This window comes from Gouania willdenowi, chromosome 18, assembly GCF_900634775.1.
Source record: "Gouania willdenowi chromosome 18, fGouWil2.1, whole genome shotgun sequence".
NCBI classification, from domain to species: Eukaryota; Metazoa; Chordata; class Actinopteri; order Blenniiformes; family Gobiesocidae; genus Gouania; species Gouania willdenowi.
This window is the reverse complement of record NC_041061.1, coordinates 5,906,854-5,926,472: the sequence shown is the minus strand read 5'-3', so window position 1 is coordinate 5,926,472 and position 19,619 is coordinate 5,906,854. Positions and strand designations below refer to the sequence as shown.

The 19,619-nt window shown below is 39.1% G+C and overlaps 1 protein-coding gene across 2 annotated transcripts in view; it reads right to left on the bottom strand.

The window, feature by feature from the left end:
• pacs1 (phosphofurin acidic cluster sorting protein 1) overlaps positions 1-17,161 on the bottom strand; it is a 73,181-nt gene extending 56,020 nt beyond the window's left edge. For both annotated transcript variants that reach the window (XM_028474416.1, XM_028474417.1), the window contains exon 1: positions 16,743-17,161. In XM_028474416.1, the coding sequence (XP_028330217.1) occupies positions 16,743-16,897 (155 nt within the window). In that variant the 5' untranslated portion in view covers positions 16,898-17,161. The remainder of the gene's footprint in view (positions 1-16,742) is intronic.
• Between the last annotated feature and the right edge of the window lie 2,458 nt (positions 17,162-19,619).

Here is a 19,619-nt window from a genome sequence, read left to right as displayed (position 1 = left end):
ATCTTGCACACCCCTACGGAGTCGCTCTACACCGCCAAAGCTACCGTGGTGAGCTGGGGTGTAGTATACTTTTTTCATGAAACGTATCTCAGACATGATAAGGAAGAATGAGAAGAAAAGAGAGGGTTTAGAGTATTTATTCATTTTTATTAGCGATGCATCAGTCATTTTTAAGTATATATATATATATATATATATGTATATAAAAAACACGAGCAAACAAATTGCTTTTTCAAAAAGACAACAACTAACATGACACAATAACTAAAACAATAGCACACAAGTTTTTTTTTAATTTTGCCGAAAGAAGGCAAAACCAATCTACAGTCGAAGTGATCAAACTGGTGATAAAGGTAAGAAGCAAATGGTGAGATATTAAACCGTCCAAGACAGATTTCTCTGCTTAAGAAGATAGAAATTGGGAAGAATCAGACTCTGAGCTGGTTTGTTCATCAGCTCACGTTTCCTCCTGCAGCTGCTCCCTTCCAGTCATTAAGTCACTGCAGCTTTGATGTTGCTCTTTTCTCTGCTTCCATCAGGCTCTACTTCTGCTGCTTCCCTTCTCACCTTCATCCACTCCAGCCTCGTCTTCTCTGTCACTGAGTAATCCCTCCTTTACCGACTCTTGGCTTCACCTTTCCGTCTTTCCGTCAGCCTCCTGCTGTCTTTTTTTATGACGTGCACAGATTTTCCCCGTCTCCCTCCTTTCAGCTCAGCGTTACTAAATTGCCATTTTGTTGCAGGTCTATGAGTCAGAATGAAATCACCTTGTGCTTGCTCACTGCGGATAGGCTCGTGTATAACAAGGTTTTTTTTATGGTATACCAGACGATGGACATTCAGAAACCTGTAGGGTTTTTTTTAGGGACTTGGTTCTGATTGCATTCGCTTCTTTCTCATCTCTCAGGAAACTTTTCTGAAAAGTCTCTCAGTTTCTGTTCTTTTTTCAAGGATAAGTAACTTCTGCCATCCTATAGCGCTGGTCAAGGACTAACATGGACTAGTGAAGAAGGAAAAAAAAGCCAATCTAGGAAGCAGCGGCAGTGGTCGGCCAAAGAACAGCCCTCACTATAAATTGGTGGCCGACAAGCCAAGTCATTTATTTGTCCATCACAAACACAAGCAGACGACAACCACTCACACACTCCCATTCACAGAGAACGCTATTCCGACCCATAATGCTGGAGGTTTTGTTGTAGCCTGGAGTCGTTTAGCAAAAATAGCATTTTAACTTATCTGATCAACAGTTTATTTTGTCAATAAATGGGATTTTATGATAATTGATGTACTCTGAACAACATTTAATAAACACTAGTCTTGGAAACATTCAACACTCTTTTTGCATCCTCATTTCCAACCCGATTTCACATGAGAATGTGACAGTCACAAAAATGAAAGAATCTATTACTTTGTGCGTGGTAATGCATTTTCGGCACATTTGTCGTGCTGCAATACATGTTTTTTTTTTTTGGCGTTTGAAAGTAAATTCAAGCTGATGTATTTCAATCAGATGTTGTTCCTCAAACCCTAACCACGAATGTTTACCATGTCTCCCAGCCCGAAACCTACCCATCCTCTCACACCACCGCCATATATCAGCCAAGTCAGCGCAGTGGTTAGGATGTTGGTCTTGCATGTGGATGTCCCAGGTGAGAATCTCCATTCGACTTTTGCCAAATGAAGTGTATTTTTGTGCCAAAAACAAATTACATTTCTTGACAATGTCACAGAATTTAGTGAGATATGGTAGTCATTTCTCAACTCCTTCCCGAAAAACCCAAACATACTCAGGTGGAACGTACGTGATGTGGACTCGGCGTAGGTTTGCGCGGACGTCCGCAAGAACACTGCTCAGCATGTATTTTACACATCGACCAGGATTAAATGTAAGAGATGAAAACGAGCATTGAGGAGAGACTGGCAGACGAGCTACGACAGTACAGACACCTTGAAAACATGTCCCAGATAGACTACAAGGACTATAGAGAAGCGCACCTATGAAAGCTCTGATGTGTGCAGACAATACATTCCACGCCGAGTCGGCTCCGCCTACATTCCGCCTGAGTATGTTTGGATCTGTAGGTCTTCTGATCCCTATCTTTTATCCTCCCTTCTCATTCCTTTCCTGTGCGGTCTTCCTTCCCTGGCCCTTCACTCTGCAGAGAGCAACAGCCCCCTGCCGATATCAGCCGACACTTGGCCTGAAGCAAATACAGCCAACGACTACCCAACACTACACACACAGCAGAATAGCCCATTATGTGCCCATACTGCCTAAAACTGCTCAAGATCCTGATTAGCTCTGAAAAAGCTGAAATCCATTGCCAGCCTGGCCCTGATCACCTTCACCATCAATAGTTTAGCATCCATATCCACAGCATCTTCGATTTTTAATTTCTACTCACATAAAAAGCCATTTTTGCCATGCCAAGGACAAAGTTTAGTAATTGACAATCGTGTTTTCGTTGCCTTGGATAAGTCACACCAAAGATAAAAACCTGATTCGTGAAAATCTCACTCAAACCTCTAAAAAACAGAAAACAGAGAAGTCAGTCTTGAACGTTCCACAGAACAATGAAACAGAGAGAGAGAGAGAGAGAGAGAGAGAGAGCATAAAACGATATCCGGTCTCATACAGAAGCAGTGTTTAACACCAAGGTCGGCCTGGGCTACGATTCAAGTGCTGCCAGATGAAGAATGGAAATGACACAGATGAAGACGTTGTTCACTGTGAAGACACAAAATAAAACCAACAAAGAATGCGAACAAATCAACACGAGAGCTCACAATTGAGAGAGTGGAGCGAGAGAGACCAGATTCAAAAGCAGCAAAGGACGGCGAGAAGAGGATGCTTAAAGGTGGCAATCATGGTGAAACATGCAGCAGCCAATCATAAGGAGAATCACCTAAACAGCACTTCATCACAGCTCTTTAGATGGCAACAATGGAAGCAACGTTATGACAACTGCTTGTTTTCTTCGTTTACACGATATTGACGATATGAGGGATATTTCAGTGGTGTCAGTTTTGACAAACAATACTTTTGTTTCAAATATCTAGAAAAAGAGAAAACCTATTACGAAAAGTTATTGACACAATCGCCAATGAATAGAAATAAGACAAATGTGCTTTCTTACCTGCCTTAACAAGATGACTATCCAAAGAAACAAGAACTTTGGACTGTTCAAAGAGGACCAAAAAGAGAAAGTGTAAACGCCACCTATATGTGGTGCTTCAAGGGCTTTTATCAGATCAGAATGGGCCTGGATTCATTTGATTGATACGTACAGTAAGTGAAGAAAGGCTGATCATTTTAGCACCTTGTTTTTGATCATTTTGAATTCAGACTGAGGTCTTCAAGATTTGAAACTCACAGGAAAACCCTATCAGTTACTACTCAATTTGTACAGTGCTAATATGATATTTATGAGTCACAGGCTTTTATTTACAGTTATCATGGGTTTATATCATGTGAGCTACCGGCCCCTTTCGACTCACTTAAAATGATGCGCAACCAATCACATGAATGTACTTTAGATGATCGCTCGAACACAGAATAATACAACCTTGTAACTAATTTGTGTCAGAAATGTCTTTCTAGTCGTTTATATCAACTTTTAGCCTCAAACACACGTAACTTCCCTTTATATATGGGCGTGTCCATTTTGGAGATTTCAGCCAATTACTGTTTATATAGCATGTTGTTGATCTCACGTCAGAGTTATTTTTATCGTTTATGATTTATCGTCAAAAACATTCTCACCAGTAAGAATATGTCGATATAAACGATAAATTCCCATGTCGGAAATTAGCGAGGGATTAGCGAGGGCCAAAAAACCTTGTTCCATGGACCAAAACTGCCCCTGTTTGTTGTCAACAACTTATTATTCTCTGGAACGGAACGCTGTTTACTGAAGCTCTACCGCGGAGTCTCCACGGCCTCCTCAATATCGCCCATCCCTAAGTGACGTAGTGACGCATTGTGTGACAGGGCTGTCAGGCCTTGCTTGGAGGAGGATTAGTGAGGAGGTCGGTGGGTAAGTTATTTAAACTTTTCACCGGCAATAGAGAAGCTCCTCCCACTTGTTTGGACGCTTGTCACTAATTCAACGAGCACAAGCGTCCAACTTGGGGCGTTAGGCACAATTCTGATGCCGGAAAAGCGTCTGGTGTGAACGCAGCATAAGGGTCTCGGCAAGAAAATCCTTTATTGTGGGCTGGCAACTTTTCACTCCACCATCTTCTCAGGTTTCTCGTTTCTAGTGTTACTGATAAGTTCTTAAACCTGTCTTGACCTGGATTGAAGGACTACTATTGGAGGTATTAGACACTTAAAGATGACTCCCTCTCTCTTCCTACGCTCGTGTCCAACTGACTTGCTCTACTTCCCACAGCCACAGGCTAGGACACACTGAGGCCTGTTACTTCCTAAGGAGGGCAACACACACACACACACACACACACACAACACAACACACAATACACACTAGCCCGTCACCAGTGCTTGCATCACACTGCAAAAATACAAGACTGACAAAATCAGGTGGAGGTGGGAAATGTTGGGTTTTCATTGGTTTTAAACACAGACACAGTAATTACAGTGTTGGTGATATTGTTATTATTATTTATTTTTTTAAATATGACAAAATACACCATCACATGCCTGTTTTGGGACAATATCACACATTTACATGCAATTTTTCACCGTAAACGGGTTGACAAAGAAACAGAAATCTCAACTCTCACGCAAAACCTGACGTAATATTATGCGTTTTATATATATATATATAAGTTAATCCTCTGAAATGTAAATAGCTTAAAGACACAGACTAAACCCTCACCGACATATTTTGGGACAATATCACACCTTTTCTACCATAAAACAGCTGATCTAATGTGTAGCAACTTTAGCGAATGGAGAGACGTCAAAATCTCACGTTAAGAAAACTTGCACGTCATTTTTTAACGTAAACTCTTTAGTTTTAGTTTCAGTCAACTAAATCAAAATCAAGATTTTAGTCGACTAAATCTCTTGTAGATATAGTCGACTAAAATATGAATTAGAAAAGTGGATGCAGTTATTAAAAAAAAAAAAGCTTCAAATACATTTATCATTATTATTTTATTATTTTTAAGTCTTGTTCCGCCTTCAACGTAACAAAAGTAGCTGATTGATTGGATACCACCCATGAATGAAACTTAGTCGAAAATAACACATTTTGATTTTGTTTTGGTTCACAGTATTTTTTTTAATTAGTCAGTCTAGTTATTGTCACTTTTAGAAAAATAAAGTTGATGAAAACCTTTAGAAAAATAAAGTCAATTTGGGTGGGTTTTCTTGGTATTTTAAGTTTTTAGACATTGTGTGTCATTTATTTTGTCCATTTTCTTGTCAAAATGGTGATTTTTTTTGTTGCCTTTTTGTGTGTTTTCCGAGTCATTATGTGTGTTTTCGTTATATTTATTGTGTTATTGTCGTCTATTTTTCTGTCATTTTTTTGGGCAACCTCGTTGGCATTTTGTGTGTCTTAGTTTGAAGCCGTTTTGCATATGTTTTTTGTTTTTTTCGTCATTTTATGTTTAAGTGGTTGTTTAGTGTGTCTTCGTTTTGTGTACTTTTGTTGACATTTTGCTGTCGTTTTCTGTGTTTCTGGAGTTTTTGTGTGTTATGTTTGGCTTCATGTAACGTCCAAACTCAGGAATTACAATTTTGTTTTGGGGGCCACACGAAATTAGACCGTGGGCTGCATGTGGCCCCGGGGCCACCAGTTGCCTATGTCTGCTGTAAATAGTAAAACAGTAACTCTAACTTGGTGCAGGATTAAACATATTCATATTGACATGGTCCAATGCACTCTTACACATGTGAAAAGACGTATGAAATGATGGAGACCAAGTACAGGTGTAGAGTATAAGGCAAGTGGTGGTCGTAATATTCTGGCTGTACTGGAGGAATGTAGACGATCTATAAAAAGTAGCTCCGACTCTGTGTCAAGGTCAATCTGTGTTAAGTGCATTACAGGCGTGTGTGTGTTATCACCCGTGGGGAAAGTGTGAAATCCGAGCTGCGAGAGGATTACAGACGTGTGCACACATGATTTGCATGGACGTCTCACGCAGTAGTGGCACCGAGGCTGCGGTGCTCGCTTTCAGGGTCAGAACGAGCCACGTGCACGCTGTGAGGAGAAAACATTTGTCTTCATGAGAGGACTTCATCGGTGTTGTCCACGCTGTAGCTAAAAGCTGAGCATATGTCTTGTCACTGCACCGTAGGAGGAGAAAGAAGTGATGTCCTCTGACACACGGAGAGCACAGCAGCTGCTACGAGCACAAACACAAGCAGCGATAACAAGCGGGGGGCAGGTGGGCAGGTTTAACACCTGGCAGTAGGGCTGGGCAATATGGGACCAAAATTCATATCTCAAAACGGCGATATACGATATGAATCTCGATATTTTTGACAATTTATTCTAACCAGAAAGACAATTCTGGGTGGAATTAGCTGATAAGCACAAAATGTGCCACTTTTGGCTTTTTCTCCTATAAGGCAGGGGTTCTCAACCTTGGGGTCGCGAGACACTGTTAGGGGGTCGCCAGATGCCTTCGAGAAATGTATAATTTTTTTTAAAAATTTGAGCCCATTTTTGCTTAATTTTACCCTTTTTCTGCAACTACACCAAACTTACCATATTTTAACCTATTTTCATCACTTTTGCTACTTTACTCCCATTTCTGCCACTTCTCCATCACATTTTAATGCCTTTTCTACACATTCTTTCACTTCAAGACATTTTTGACACTTATAAACCCTTTCTGCCTCTTTTCCCCTATTGTTACATATGTTGACCCATTATTGTCACTTTTAACCTCTTCACCATATTTCATGCTTATTTTTTCCAATTTAAGCCCAACCCTAACCCTAACCCAGTCTTTGGAACCTTTATTTTGGGGGTCGTGGGCTGAAAATATTGAGAACCCCTTCTAGAAAGGACACTGATCCAGATAACTGGCCATATCGGGCAAAGAGGAGATTCGGCGCTTGGCGGAGGTTTGCGCTCGTTTTCTTTTTGTTGTTTTTGTTTCCGTCAGTTTTAAAGAAGTTCAAGCTTCTGCTTTTGGAAAATGTTCTCATTCTGTTGGTTTCCCAGCTTCTTGCTAGGTTTCGCTGCTGATGTTTAAAGCCACAGTCCCTCCAAAATCCTGTGAAAAGTCTTTCAGTGGTGCGTCACGTTTTACTGGTTTACCACGTCTACGAAAATGAATATTTGGAATAACACTTAGGAGAATACACTCATGATTGTTTCAAGCCCAACACATCAGGACTGGTGTTTGGGAACCATCATCTCCCTTTTCTGAGGTTGGATGGCTTGAGGCAGACGTGGTGGATGGATACGTGTAGAAAGTTGGATGAGGAAGAAGAGATTTCTATCTGGAGAGCCTGGAAGCTTCTGGCCAACAATCTGAGCGGAACAAAGCCAAACGGCGAAAAGACTGAGGCGAGCGCCACAGACCGTCCACTTCGCCACCATCTGCTTTAACGCTGACACTCGCACAAACGGAGCGTGACAGCTCACTATTGTGTGGCGGGGCAATTACTGCAGACGAGTCCAACAAATGCACGATGTATAATTCAGGACATCCTGCATCTGTGTTTTCTGCACTTCCTCACACACACAGTATTTATCACCAGCGCGAGCACATTCATTTTTAATGCAGTGACCTGCAGCCTTTACTTATTTACGCAGCTTTTTCACTTCAAACATGACCGTTTTAATCCACTTCTCTTTCCAGAGATAAAAAGAGTTCTGCTCTGAATGCCAGACATGAAAACTATGAGAAAAAACGTTCCCAACTTTAATTATTATGCGTGGAATAAGTTACAAATACAGGTATATACGCTTTAGCCAAAGCTCTTATTGTGAAAAGATAGATATTGATGTTTGTATTCTCTGAACTGATTGGTTTATCCCACAGGAGGTTATACCTATAATAAGGAAGTAGTGGCATCACAACCAAAGAAACCAGGGGTGTGCATTGCAAAGAATCTGACGATTAGGGGTGTGAAAAAAGAGCTATTTCACGATATGTAGCGATTTTTTAGGTGCCGATTTTAAATCGATTTCTTAAATAAAAAATCAATTTAATATAATTAAAACATTTTTTTTATATTTAATCAATATTTTTGTGTATTTATGCAATATTTCAGTTGTGGTTACAATGCTTTCAATGTGTTGCAATTGTTATTTTTCTTATTTTTTGTGCATTGTCAGCAACTATCATTAATGTTCTCACTTACAGTTGTTACAATGAGGTCATTATGTTGTTATGGTTACTTTGAGACTTCTACGCAGTAGTTTCAGTGAAAAGAAACTTGTTGCACTTTATTTTATGATGACAGTGTGTACACTGTATTTTCTTTTTTTCAGTGAAAATGTGCAAAAACACTAATAATAAATAATAAATAGGATGTTTTGAAGCAAATAGTTTTGACTGAATTTGTCCTCTAATGATCAATATCTTCTGATGAACATATACAGCAACTTGATTTTTCATCTCTACGTTAATATTGATATTAACTGGGTAGGATGTCACGATATATCTCGATGTCGCGATATATTACGATAATATAGTATCGTGACCCAAGTATCGTGATACGTATCGTATTGCAACATCCTTGCCAATATTCACCCCGACTGACGATATGATTCACGATTTGCATGTCATGGTACGGTATATCCCGATATATCCCGATATACACTGCGATGTATCACAATATAAATAGTACAAAATGGTATGAAATACAATTTATTTCATTTTTTTTTTAAACTTGCGAGAAACAAGTAAATGGTAACTAACTGTAATTCAAAAACCAAATCCAAAAAACAAGTGGTATGTTTATTAAACTGTCAAATTACATTTTTCACAAAAGTTAAACGTTTGCATTTTTTTTGGATCTGTACGATAATTGTTTGGTGAAATTCCACGATCGATCGCCCAAATCGATTTTTTCTTACACCCTAAAAGGTAACTACGGTAATTTTTGAAACAGCTGCGATTCTTTTCCATCTAAAAGTGAGAGAGTGACTCATACAATGACGCGACTTATATGTTGAGTTTTTAAATTGGCAGCGCCGTGTAGTGAGTCAATGTTTCCATCCTCAAATATAGATTTATCTAAAATAAAATGCACTGTAAAGATATCTGTGCAAAACATACGAGATCAAAAACTAATTCTAGAAGAAAAAAAGTGTCTTTGGGGGAAGTCCACCATGACTCCAACTCTCCTGAACGTTGGAATCTGAACTATTTCCATTGACGAGCATCGCCGACATTCCACCCGATGTGTTGCACACCTGAGGAGCTCTAATCTGTATTCACTGCAGCACTGTGTGCGTGTGCGGCACAGCGTGGAGCCCGAGGCGGTTACTCAATGGTGGGATTATTTTTCCAGGCTCGCCAAAGTGAAGCTTTGCACAGAAATTGGAAACCGGAGCGAAACGGGAACCAGTGAACGGAGCCATGGGTGAAGAGTGGAGTGTGGGACGGATGACTCAGCAGAAGAAGGAAGCAGAAGAAGTGCTTCACGCTGTGACGAGGGCACATTACAGAATGATAATCAGACACAATCAGAGGGCATCTGTTGTATTTGCAGGTTTTCTTTTATATAACATTCCACAAAGTTTCACTATTGTTGATCCCAACATGGCGTTTACATGATGGAAAGCAGAACTGGTGATGAATCCAAGGTCATTCCTTCATTTATTCAAGGTAAACATTCAGGAAAACATTGGGATTAGCTAAATTAAATGAGGAGGAGGGGCTCCAATTCACAGTGATCGCAAGAAACAGACGGAAAAAGGGAATTGACTCCCTAAAACGGAAATGTCTATTTTTTAATAGAAATCTTTTGTTAAACAAAGTCAAACGGAAACTGCAATGTCACCCTCACATGCTTGTTTTGAGATATAATTGTTTATGCGCAATTTTTCACCGTAAACAGGTGAGCAAAGAAACGGGAATGTCAATTCTCGAGCAAAATATGACATAATACTACGCAATATGACGGAGTTCGCCTTCTGGAATGGAAAATAGTTTTACGACATTGTTTCGGGACAATATCGCGCATTTACGTGCAATTTTGCACTGTAAACAGGTGAACAAAGAAACGGAAAACTAAATTCTCGCATGCTATGACGTGATCAGCAGATGCCTCTGAAGAAGACTGGCAGTTGACAGTCAAAACAGTACATTTCCTGAAGGACAGTTGTCTGAATAAATGAAACTTAAACATAATATTACAAAAGAAGACATAAAAAATTTGTTTGAATAATTTTTGAAACATCAAAGCAATCAACAGACGCCTCTGAAGAGACTGGCAGTTGACAGTCGAAACACGTCAGGCGATCAAAGCAAATCTGCTGAAGAAACAGTTGCCTGAAAACCAGCGACTGGTGCTAGTTAGCTAAAACGTTTTCAAACGTCCAATAGCCTTTGGTCTTTTTCTCATCCATGTTTTAGTATTGACGAATGAACTTTAGTTTTTTTATTATTAAAAATGATAAGGTAAACGGACTTGATTTATATCGCGCTTTACATATCAGCTCATTCGCCCATTCACCCTTATATTCACGCACCAATGGGACAGAGCTGCCATGCAAGGTGCTCGTCGACCACTGGAACAACTTAGGGTTCAGTGTCTTGCCCAAGGACACTTCAACATATAGTCAGGTACTGGGATCGAACCCCTAACCTCTCGATCAGAAGACGACCCTCTACCACCTGAAATGTTTGAGTGGTTTTTAAATGTATCCCGTGTCTATTTTGTAATGAAGAAGCAGACCAAATCTATAAAGTCATGAACGACTATGACTAGTGCTTGTGCTATGCATGAAAAGGACTCTAAAGTACAGTATTTTTTACTCAAATGAGGTGTTTTTTGTGCCTGGAAGTGAAATGTTAACACAACAACAATTGTGTTCCGCAGGAAGAAGCGAAAGCCACAGCAGGGTTTCAGTTCTTCCCACTGCAGCAACAAGATGAAGCAACAACGTCAACAACTGAGCCACAAAATAAACTGCAACACATCAGCAGGAATGTCTGCGAGTCCACAGCAGACACACGTGCTCTTTTTAAGTCTGGATTAGCAGCTCGCGCCCTGTTGTCTGGGAGCAAACCCTATTTAATGGAGACAGTCGCAGCATCACTGCAGTGAAACTGAAGAGATTTGGTGGACCGTGATTGTCGCTTTTCACCTGAGGAAAGCAGGAAAATATCACTGTGAACCCAGCTCTGCATCATCACCACCACCACCACCACCAGTGTGTGTGGTAAACACACAAAGAGGTGGAAACATACCCCAGAGGCTTTATTCCTCACTCGGTTAAAAACCCCTGAAGCATTTGGGAAAGCAGCATTAAAACGTCAGCATGTGAGCTTTGTGTGGGGATGACTGCAGAGCTTTTACCAGCAGCCTTTGTTCTCACTAATAGCTTTAGTTTATATTAACTAACCGAAACATCTGAGCTCATCTGAAAGGACACGGTTCAGACGCACAAACAGCGGAAAAATTAAACATTCCCTTTAAATGCAAATTTGGTGGGATTTTAATTGCTATAAAAATCCACCTTGGTCTTGATGTTTGACCTTGACTTGTAAATAAAGGCAATGGTGGGAATAATTATACTGAATAAAACATATTTACCAACAATGACCATTCCTTTGGGCCAAAAACACCGGTCCGTGGACCATTTGGTACCAGGCCGCAAAGAAAGAGTAAAGTTTTAAAAAAATAATTAGTATTCACTTTCCAAGAGTTTTATTTTGCGAATTTCCCAATTCCGCTTTAACGCTCACCACACACCCACTAACACACACACACAGGCGTGCATGAACACGTGCACAGTCAGAGCACAACTATACTTTCTATTTTGTAAATGGACCTCAAATCTACTTTAACAGCGACAGAACAAAATCCCAATGGACAAAATCTCAACCATTTGTTAGCAAAATGGACAAAATATCAGTGTTAAATATAAATACACTAACAATGACTGGTATTTCTTCACAAACATTTGATCACAATTAGGGTTACAGCTAGCATGATGCTACAATTGATACAATTAGTGTAAGCGGTACGATTAGTGTTAGCAGTACGATTAATGGTAGCGGTATGGTTTTAGTGTTTGTGTTATGTTATTGTTAACATTATGGTTTGTGTTAGCAGTACGTTATTATTAGCATCAAGGTTGGTGTTACCGTTATGTTAATGTTGCTGGGTTGGTGGTTGGGGGGGCGGGATGGTGGCGGGGGGCCTTGGGGTTGGGGTTGGGGTCGGTGGCGGGATGCACTGGGTGCTCGGCTCCTTGGGGCTTTCTCGGATGTGTATGTGGGGGGCGGTGGCTGCTTCTCGGCCTGGGATCTAGGGGGCATCTGGGGGGCTGCTGGCCTGGCTGCTTCGGCGGGCCCGGGGCGGCACCTGGGTTTGCAGTAGCGGTGTTTGCACATACAGTTCACAGCCACCACCATTATAGCTAAGCTTCACACTTAACACCAGACTGGCTTGATTACACAACATAATAAGCACAATATGTTCTACTACAACTTCACATCTCACTCTCACTTTAAAATAATCTATTCTTCCCCACCCTTGAGTCTCTCCTCCCTGCTCCCTTCCCCCTCCCTCACCTAGGTGTAACACTGCTCTCCCTTTTTATATCCTCCCTATAATAAATGTTTCTTACCCTTCCTTAGGGAGGGCTGGTGAATGATCACAATTAAGCAATGAAATAAATCTATGTATTTATTTCATTGCAATAACAAAACATGCATTGCTGCCTCATAATGATTGCACTTCTTGTAGTGTTGACCTTTAACAGCATGTGCAGACAAGTAAAAAAAAAACAAAAAACGTTATGGTTTGAGTTCATGTTAGCGGTACGGTTAGTGGTATCGGTACAGTTAGTATTAGCATTAAGGTTAGTGTTATCGATATGAATAGTGTTAGCATTATGGTCACTGTTAGCATTATGATTCGTGTTAGTATTATGGTTTAGTGTCAGCATTATGGTTAAAGTTAAGTTAGCATAGAAAAACAAACACAAACTGGAATTTTGTCCACTTTTCTAATAAGGAGGTTGGGATTTTGTCAAGGATTCAGACTTCACCATAGAATGCTGGAGGTGGAAATGGGACTCTTTCATTGGTCAAGAATATCGTCAAAACTACTGACGAAACATGGCGAATACAACCAAGTGGTCTTCCAACATTTCCTCTGACATTCTATGGGTAAATATTAATCATCTCAGAGACACAACTAGTAACAATCACAATAAAGATATCTAAGAATATCATTGAGTAAAATCTCTTGAAATTTAGAAATATGACCAAATAATTGTATTTTTACCATGTTTGCAAAAACGTTGATTTTTTTTGTTTGACCACTGCTTAGGTAGACGAGTATGTATGTGTTTATTTAAGACCATTGGAAAATATTTTTTACCCCCCCTTATCTCTGTGTTAGAGTAGATGGGGTGAACTGTCTGTTACGACCTTGCTGCATTCACAGGAACACAGCTTATGTAAATGTGGGTGTGGTAACCTCAGCATTCCTGCTGCCTTAATAATAATAATAATAATAAGCCCATTTTCTCTATCTACAGTCTGCTCCATGCATGTGTTGCCTCTGCGCTGAAGAGAAAACATTGAATCTGACATGATGCTAAAGCCTGCAGATACACGGTCCGTATCACATCAAAGATAACCAGGCAGTGTCTGTTTGGATATCTGTCAAGGTCCGAAGAAGACAGCCAAGAAACATCAATAGAAGGAAAACTAAACACACACGAAGCTCCGGTCTTTGACGTTACCACCGCATGACACAAAAAAAAGTGTTGAAGACCATGTTTGTCTGTTTCCTGGAAGATTTCCAGAAAGGTTCAGGATGAGTTGAGATCTAGTTAAGGTAAACAGTAACCTGAGAGCATGTCTGTGAGGGTTATCAGCTGGAAAGGCCACTGGGTTAAGTTAATCCGCCATCACAAAAGACAGAAAAGAATTCGTTGGTGTCTAACTGGGAATTTTTGATCATCAGAACCATCCAAAACAGTGTGGTGGTCTTGCCACAACAGCATACAAGGGCTTTGGTTCCATATATTCCCAACGAACCATTCAATGTCCAAAAATACAACTAAACACCATTAAATAAACACAAAAATGCCAAAGTGAAGCATGTGAACCAAATTTATAAATAAAAAATGCGAGTTACCTCAAAATATCTGAGGGGTTTATAAAGATTTGAGGCACAATGGTCCAAAAAATAGATCTGTAAGAGTTGAAAAATAGGGATGTAATGATTAATCGTAAGGCAGTTAAAAATTGATTCATAGGTATCACGGTTCACATTGATACTGCGAAAATTGAATCGCAGTACTTCTTTTAAACAGCAGAGGGCGCTATCCAGAAATGTTGGCGGTGGGCTACTACTTTCTTTCTGGCCGCCTTCTACTCTTAAACATGTTCATAAATGATTCCTTACCCCTTTAGCGCTGAAAGAATATCTGTAATATGTGAATATCTGTAAAAGTCATGTTTTTCTATTAGCTGTCTGCTAGCATAGCATCTCTTCTTCACTGTTAGAATATCTGCATGCCAACCGACCACTGGGCTTCCAACACCCTCTGCTGGTCCAAACAAATATCTGACGTAAATACAGTGCAATGACTGCTTTTTTTTTAAGTCCAATTGTTAAGGCACAAAATACATTTTCAGTTGCACTTTTAAAAAGAAAAAAGAACTATTATGCAGTTTTGCGTTGTTTACTATAGAACCAGAATTTAAATGAATTATTTATTTCATTCAAGATTTATTTATAGTTAAATTGCATTGTTTTGAATAGTTTATCAAGGTGTTCTTTTGACAATGAAAAATAAAAGGAAAACAGTAGAATATTTTCTAGTTTTTTTCCGAAAAAAATAAAGGAATATTTTTCAGTCATCATTTGTCTACAGTCCCATTTTGTAAAATAAATCGTGAGAGAATCGTATCGTGAACCCAGTATCGTGAATCGTATCGGGACTTGAGTGAATCGTTACATCCCTATTGAAAAAGGGTCAAAACTTTGATCTAATGATATACTAATGCATTAATGTCCAAATCAATTTTCTTAATCATGTTTTTTAATGAGAAAAAAACATTTAATTGCACTAACATATGCATAGCTCGTAAACGCCTGGTCACTAGGTGTCAGAGAACCACATCTGACCTTGTTAAATTACTCAGTGCATTTCAGCTTTGATGTTGATTTTAATTTATTTTCATAAAACATACTGGACACTTTCATAGATGTATGTGGTAACTTTTAACGGAATCAGAATCTGCTGTAGAAGCAAAAGTTAAACTTATTAAAACATTTTATTTGACAGTTTGATAAACATACCACTATTGGTACTTAAACTACAGCTAGTTACCATTTACTTGTTCTCGCTAGTTAAATGCATTTCATACTATTAAATTAATATTATATTAATATTAATATAAATTAAGCGGGTGTAACAGAGATATATTGCAATGTATATTGTATTGTTTTGTATCTGGATATATCGTATCGTGACATGCAAATTGTATCGTCATATTCATGGCAATGACCAACCCTAGTCTCAATGGGTCTACTTTTTCTATTGGTAACAAATGCCATCCAGAATCGTATCAAATGGCTGCTTTTACCCACAAGGTACAGAGTGATGGTGGTTGGGGTTGTGGCGGGCAAGCTTGGGCAAAGATTCTTAAGTGAGATCCAGATGATAATGTAAACGGTAAACAGTTAATGTTGTCAGTGGTACAAGATGACAAAACAAGCCAAGAAACATCCAAACGTTGCTTAAAATGTTTTTTTCGTCATCATTACCCAAAGATGGTATTAGTTCTTGTCAAGGAGTCACTATTCAGTAGTTATTCCCTGTTCATTAGGGATGTACTGTAATGATTAGGGGTTAAAGAACTTAAAGGTGACCTATCGGTAAAGAACTATGGTCCATAAGGTGATAGATAGATAGATAGATAGATAGATAGATAGATAGATAGAGTCTAAGATTTAGGTCTAACTTTGACCTCAAAAAAGCGAGTTTATAAACATTTGATGCACAATAGTCCAGAAATAGATCTGCAATACTGGTGACGATCCTTGTTCTCTAAAACGAACCAAGAAACTTCCAAACGTTGCTTTAAAAAACAAATGTTCCATCATTACCCAAAGATGGTACTTGTTTTTGTCAAGGCGTCACTTCTCAGCAGTTATTCCCTGTTCAATAGAAACTTAAGATGTACTGTAATGATGAGGAGTTATAGGACTTAAAGGTGACCCATTGGTAAAGAACTATAGTCCATAAGGTGCCAGATAGATAGATCTTAGACTCTATGTATCTATCTATCTATCTATGATTTAGGTCTAACTTTGACCTAAAAAAGGTGAGTTTATAAAGATTTAATGCACAATGGTCCAAAAATAGATCTGTTAGGAAGCCTCGGGCAAATATTACCAAGTGAGATCCAAATTACAGTAAACAGGTAATGTTGTCAGTGGGACAAGATTGTTCTCAAAACGAACCGAATAACATCCAAACAATGCTTGAAATTTTCTGTCATCATCACACAAAGATGGTATTGGTTTTGTCATGAAACTTTAGATAGATAGATAGATAGATAGATAGATAGATAGATAGATAGATAGATAGATAGATAGATAGTACCTTGGCACACAGCTGGGCGAGGAGCGGTCCACCTCCCAGGTAGCGTACAGGTTCATGTGGACCGGTCGGTTGGAGGTGATGCTGACCGGCTTGGAGGGCTGCATGTGCGGCGAAGGGACGCCCCCGGTCCGCGGGAGCCCTCCGCGCTCCGACATCCTGGAGGCTGAGACCGGGGGCTTTCACACGGAGGAACCCGGGTTAGAAGTGTCCGTGTCGGGCAGGGATTCCTCGGTCCTCCTTTTCCCCCTTTCCCGGTGCAGAGGCCTTTCAAAGTTGCTCCGTGTGTTGTGGAGGAAACATAGCGGAGGATCCCGTGTCTGTGACCGACTAAGGTCGCTGATGAGCGGGGCTCGGCTCTGCTGCTCAGCGGTGGAAGCGGAAATTTGAGTCCGCGGCGCCGCACAACGAGCGGAGAGAGAGACGCCTCCTCAGCCGGAGGAGGGACCAGGAGAGGCGGGGAGAGGCAGAGCCACAGCTCCCCCCAATATCCTCAACCAGAGGGCCGCGACCCACAGCCGGTCACAGGCCTCGGAAAGAAATCATGGAAATAATTGTGATATTAACCATAGGTAAGCTCTATAGAGAATTGTTATGATTGTGAATGGAGACACATCTGTGTTTTTTTTGTTTTTTTTAAAAAATTTTTTTATTATTATTATTATTATTATTATTCAAAATGTAGAGAGAAATTGGGCGTGGAATACAACAACAATATTATGCATTTATACAGTATATTTGGAAATCTATGAACTAATACAACAAGAATATTGAATTTTAATTCATTTGTTTATGTATTTATGCTGTTATGCCTTTTATACATCCTCCCACAGACTGTAATAGAAAAGTAATTAGGCAACAAACTTCACTTGGGACTAATTAACCACTTCTGAGTAGTTCCCTGAATCGCCCCCTCTGTCCATCCCTACACTGGGCAAACCTACATCCCACAATCCCGATGGAAGAAGATGGATGGATAACTGGAATTTGTAAAATGTGTTTATGACTTTACCTTTCATTTTGTACATGTGTATATTCATTAAATATTGGTGTAAATTCAACTGAATTTTGCCTTGAAAAATAGTGTTAAGATGTCGTATTAGGCTGTTTTAACATTATAAGTTATTCTTGTAATTAAGCATTAACAACACATTCTCACTGGGTCACTACTTCCTGATTATGGGTGCGACTTCCTGTGCGTGTATGTGGCATAATAAAACATTGTTAGGTTAACAAGGAACGCAATTGTTTTTATTTCTCAAAACGTAGCCTAGAAAACCCAACTTGTCCTTCTAGCCGTTCAAAAAAAAAACACTATATAAACATTGTACACTTCTATTGAAATATAAACTAATATATAAATAACAATAATATAAATATAGAATTATTCAACACTCAACTGTTGTTTTTGTTGAGTCACCACCAGCAAACTGGACACAGGAAGTTGGACCCATAAATGTAGAGATGGAGTGATGTAAAGTATGACATTATTATAAATAACGTGATGAATCATGAAATGTTACGAGTTAACCCTGTAAATGAGTCATAGCAGAGCTTTTCTCTCCCACTGAGGAATCAATTTGAAACAGAAATACATCCAGGAGCCCATATTTTCCCATCATCATCATCATCATCATCATCATCATCTCCATCTTTATTTAAACAATTGTGTTTCACTGAGGACTGAGCAGCAAACACGGCTCAAAATGACTCCAAAAACACACAAAATTACAGGAAAATACACAAAAGCACAAGAAAAACTGAATCCAAAAACACACAAAACGACTCAAGACACACAAAATACTAAATATACAAAATGACAGACAAACAAAAACAAACCCACAAAACAAAATTAACAGAAAAAACACATGAAATGATGTCAATAACACACAAATGACAGGAAAAATGAGGGAATAACACAAAAATCACTACAGGCACACTAAATCACAACAATGAGTATAGTAAACACATAAAACATCAACATAAATGCACAAAATGACTCACAACACCCAAAACATTTACGGAATGGCAGAAAAATACACAAAATGACAACAAAAATGCAGGAAATGACGCCAAACACACACAATCACAACATAAAAAACGTAAAAGACAGAAACTCACAAAACAACAACAAAACACTTAATACTTAAAATGGCAGCAAAAAAGCAGAAAATGTTGCCAAAAACACAAAAGAAAGCATAACACAATAAGAAAAATTGGGAAAATCACACAAAACACTACTGGCAAAAAAAAAAAAAACAACAACATAGATATACAAAAAAGACTCAAAAAACACACAAAATTGAACCCAAAAGCACACAAAGCAATGAAAAAAACACTTAATTTTGAATAACAAAAATATAGAAAAATGACAGAAAAACACTCAAAACAAAATGAAATCACACAACAAGAAAAACACACAAAAAAAGACTCCACAAAATGAACTTAAAACAAAAACACGACAAAAAATAACAGAATAAAACGACAAAAAATACAGAATGGCCGAAAAATGCACAAAAGACAACAAAAATGGGAAAATTGTGCCAAAAAAATCTGGAGCTCCAACAGACGTTTAAAGGTCCAATTTTTTGTTTTGTTTTTGTTTTAAGAACCCCAAAAACATAATATTTGAGGTTTACTTTCCCAAACTCGCCTGTTTCCAGAGTTTTAGCCGCTGAAAAGTCACTTTCTGAGCAGTTCTTAAAACAAGCAGTTTTGAGGCCTACTTATGCATATTCATGAGTAGGTGTGTCTGTAGACGCTGACTCCACACAACAGCTGATCACTCACGATTTTCTTTTGCTATCCACACACTTTATTGTTTCAGCCAAAAAACTGCACATTACAGTAAAACACATGAATATTTAAGTGGCTTTTGTG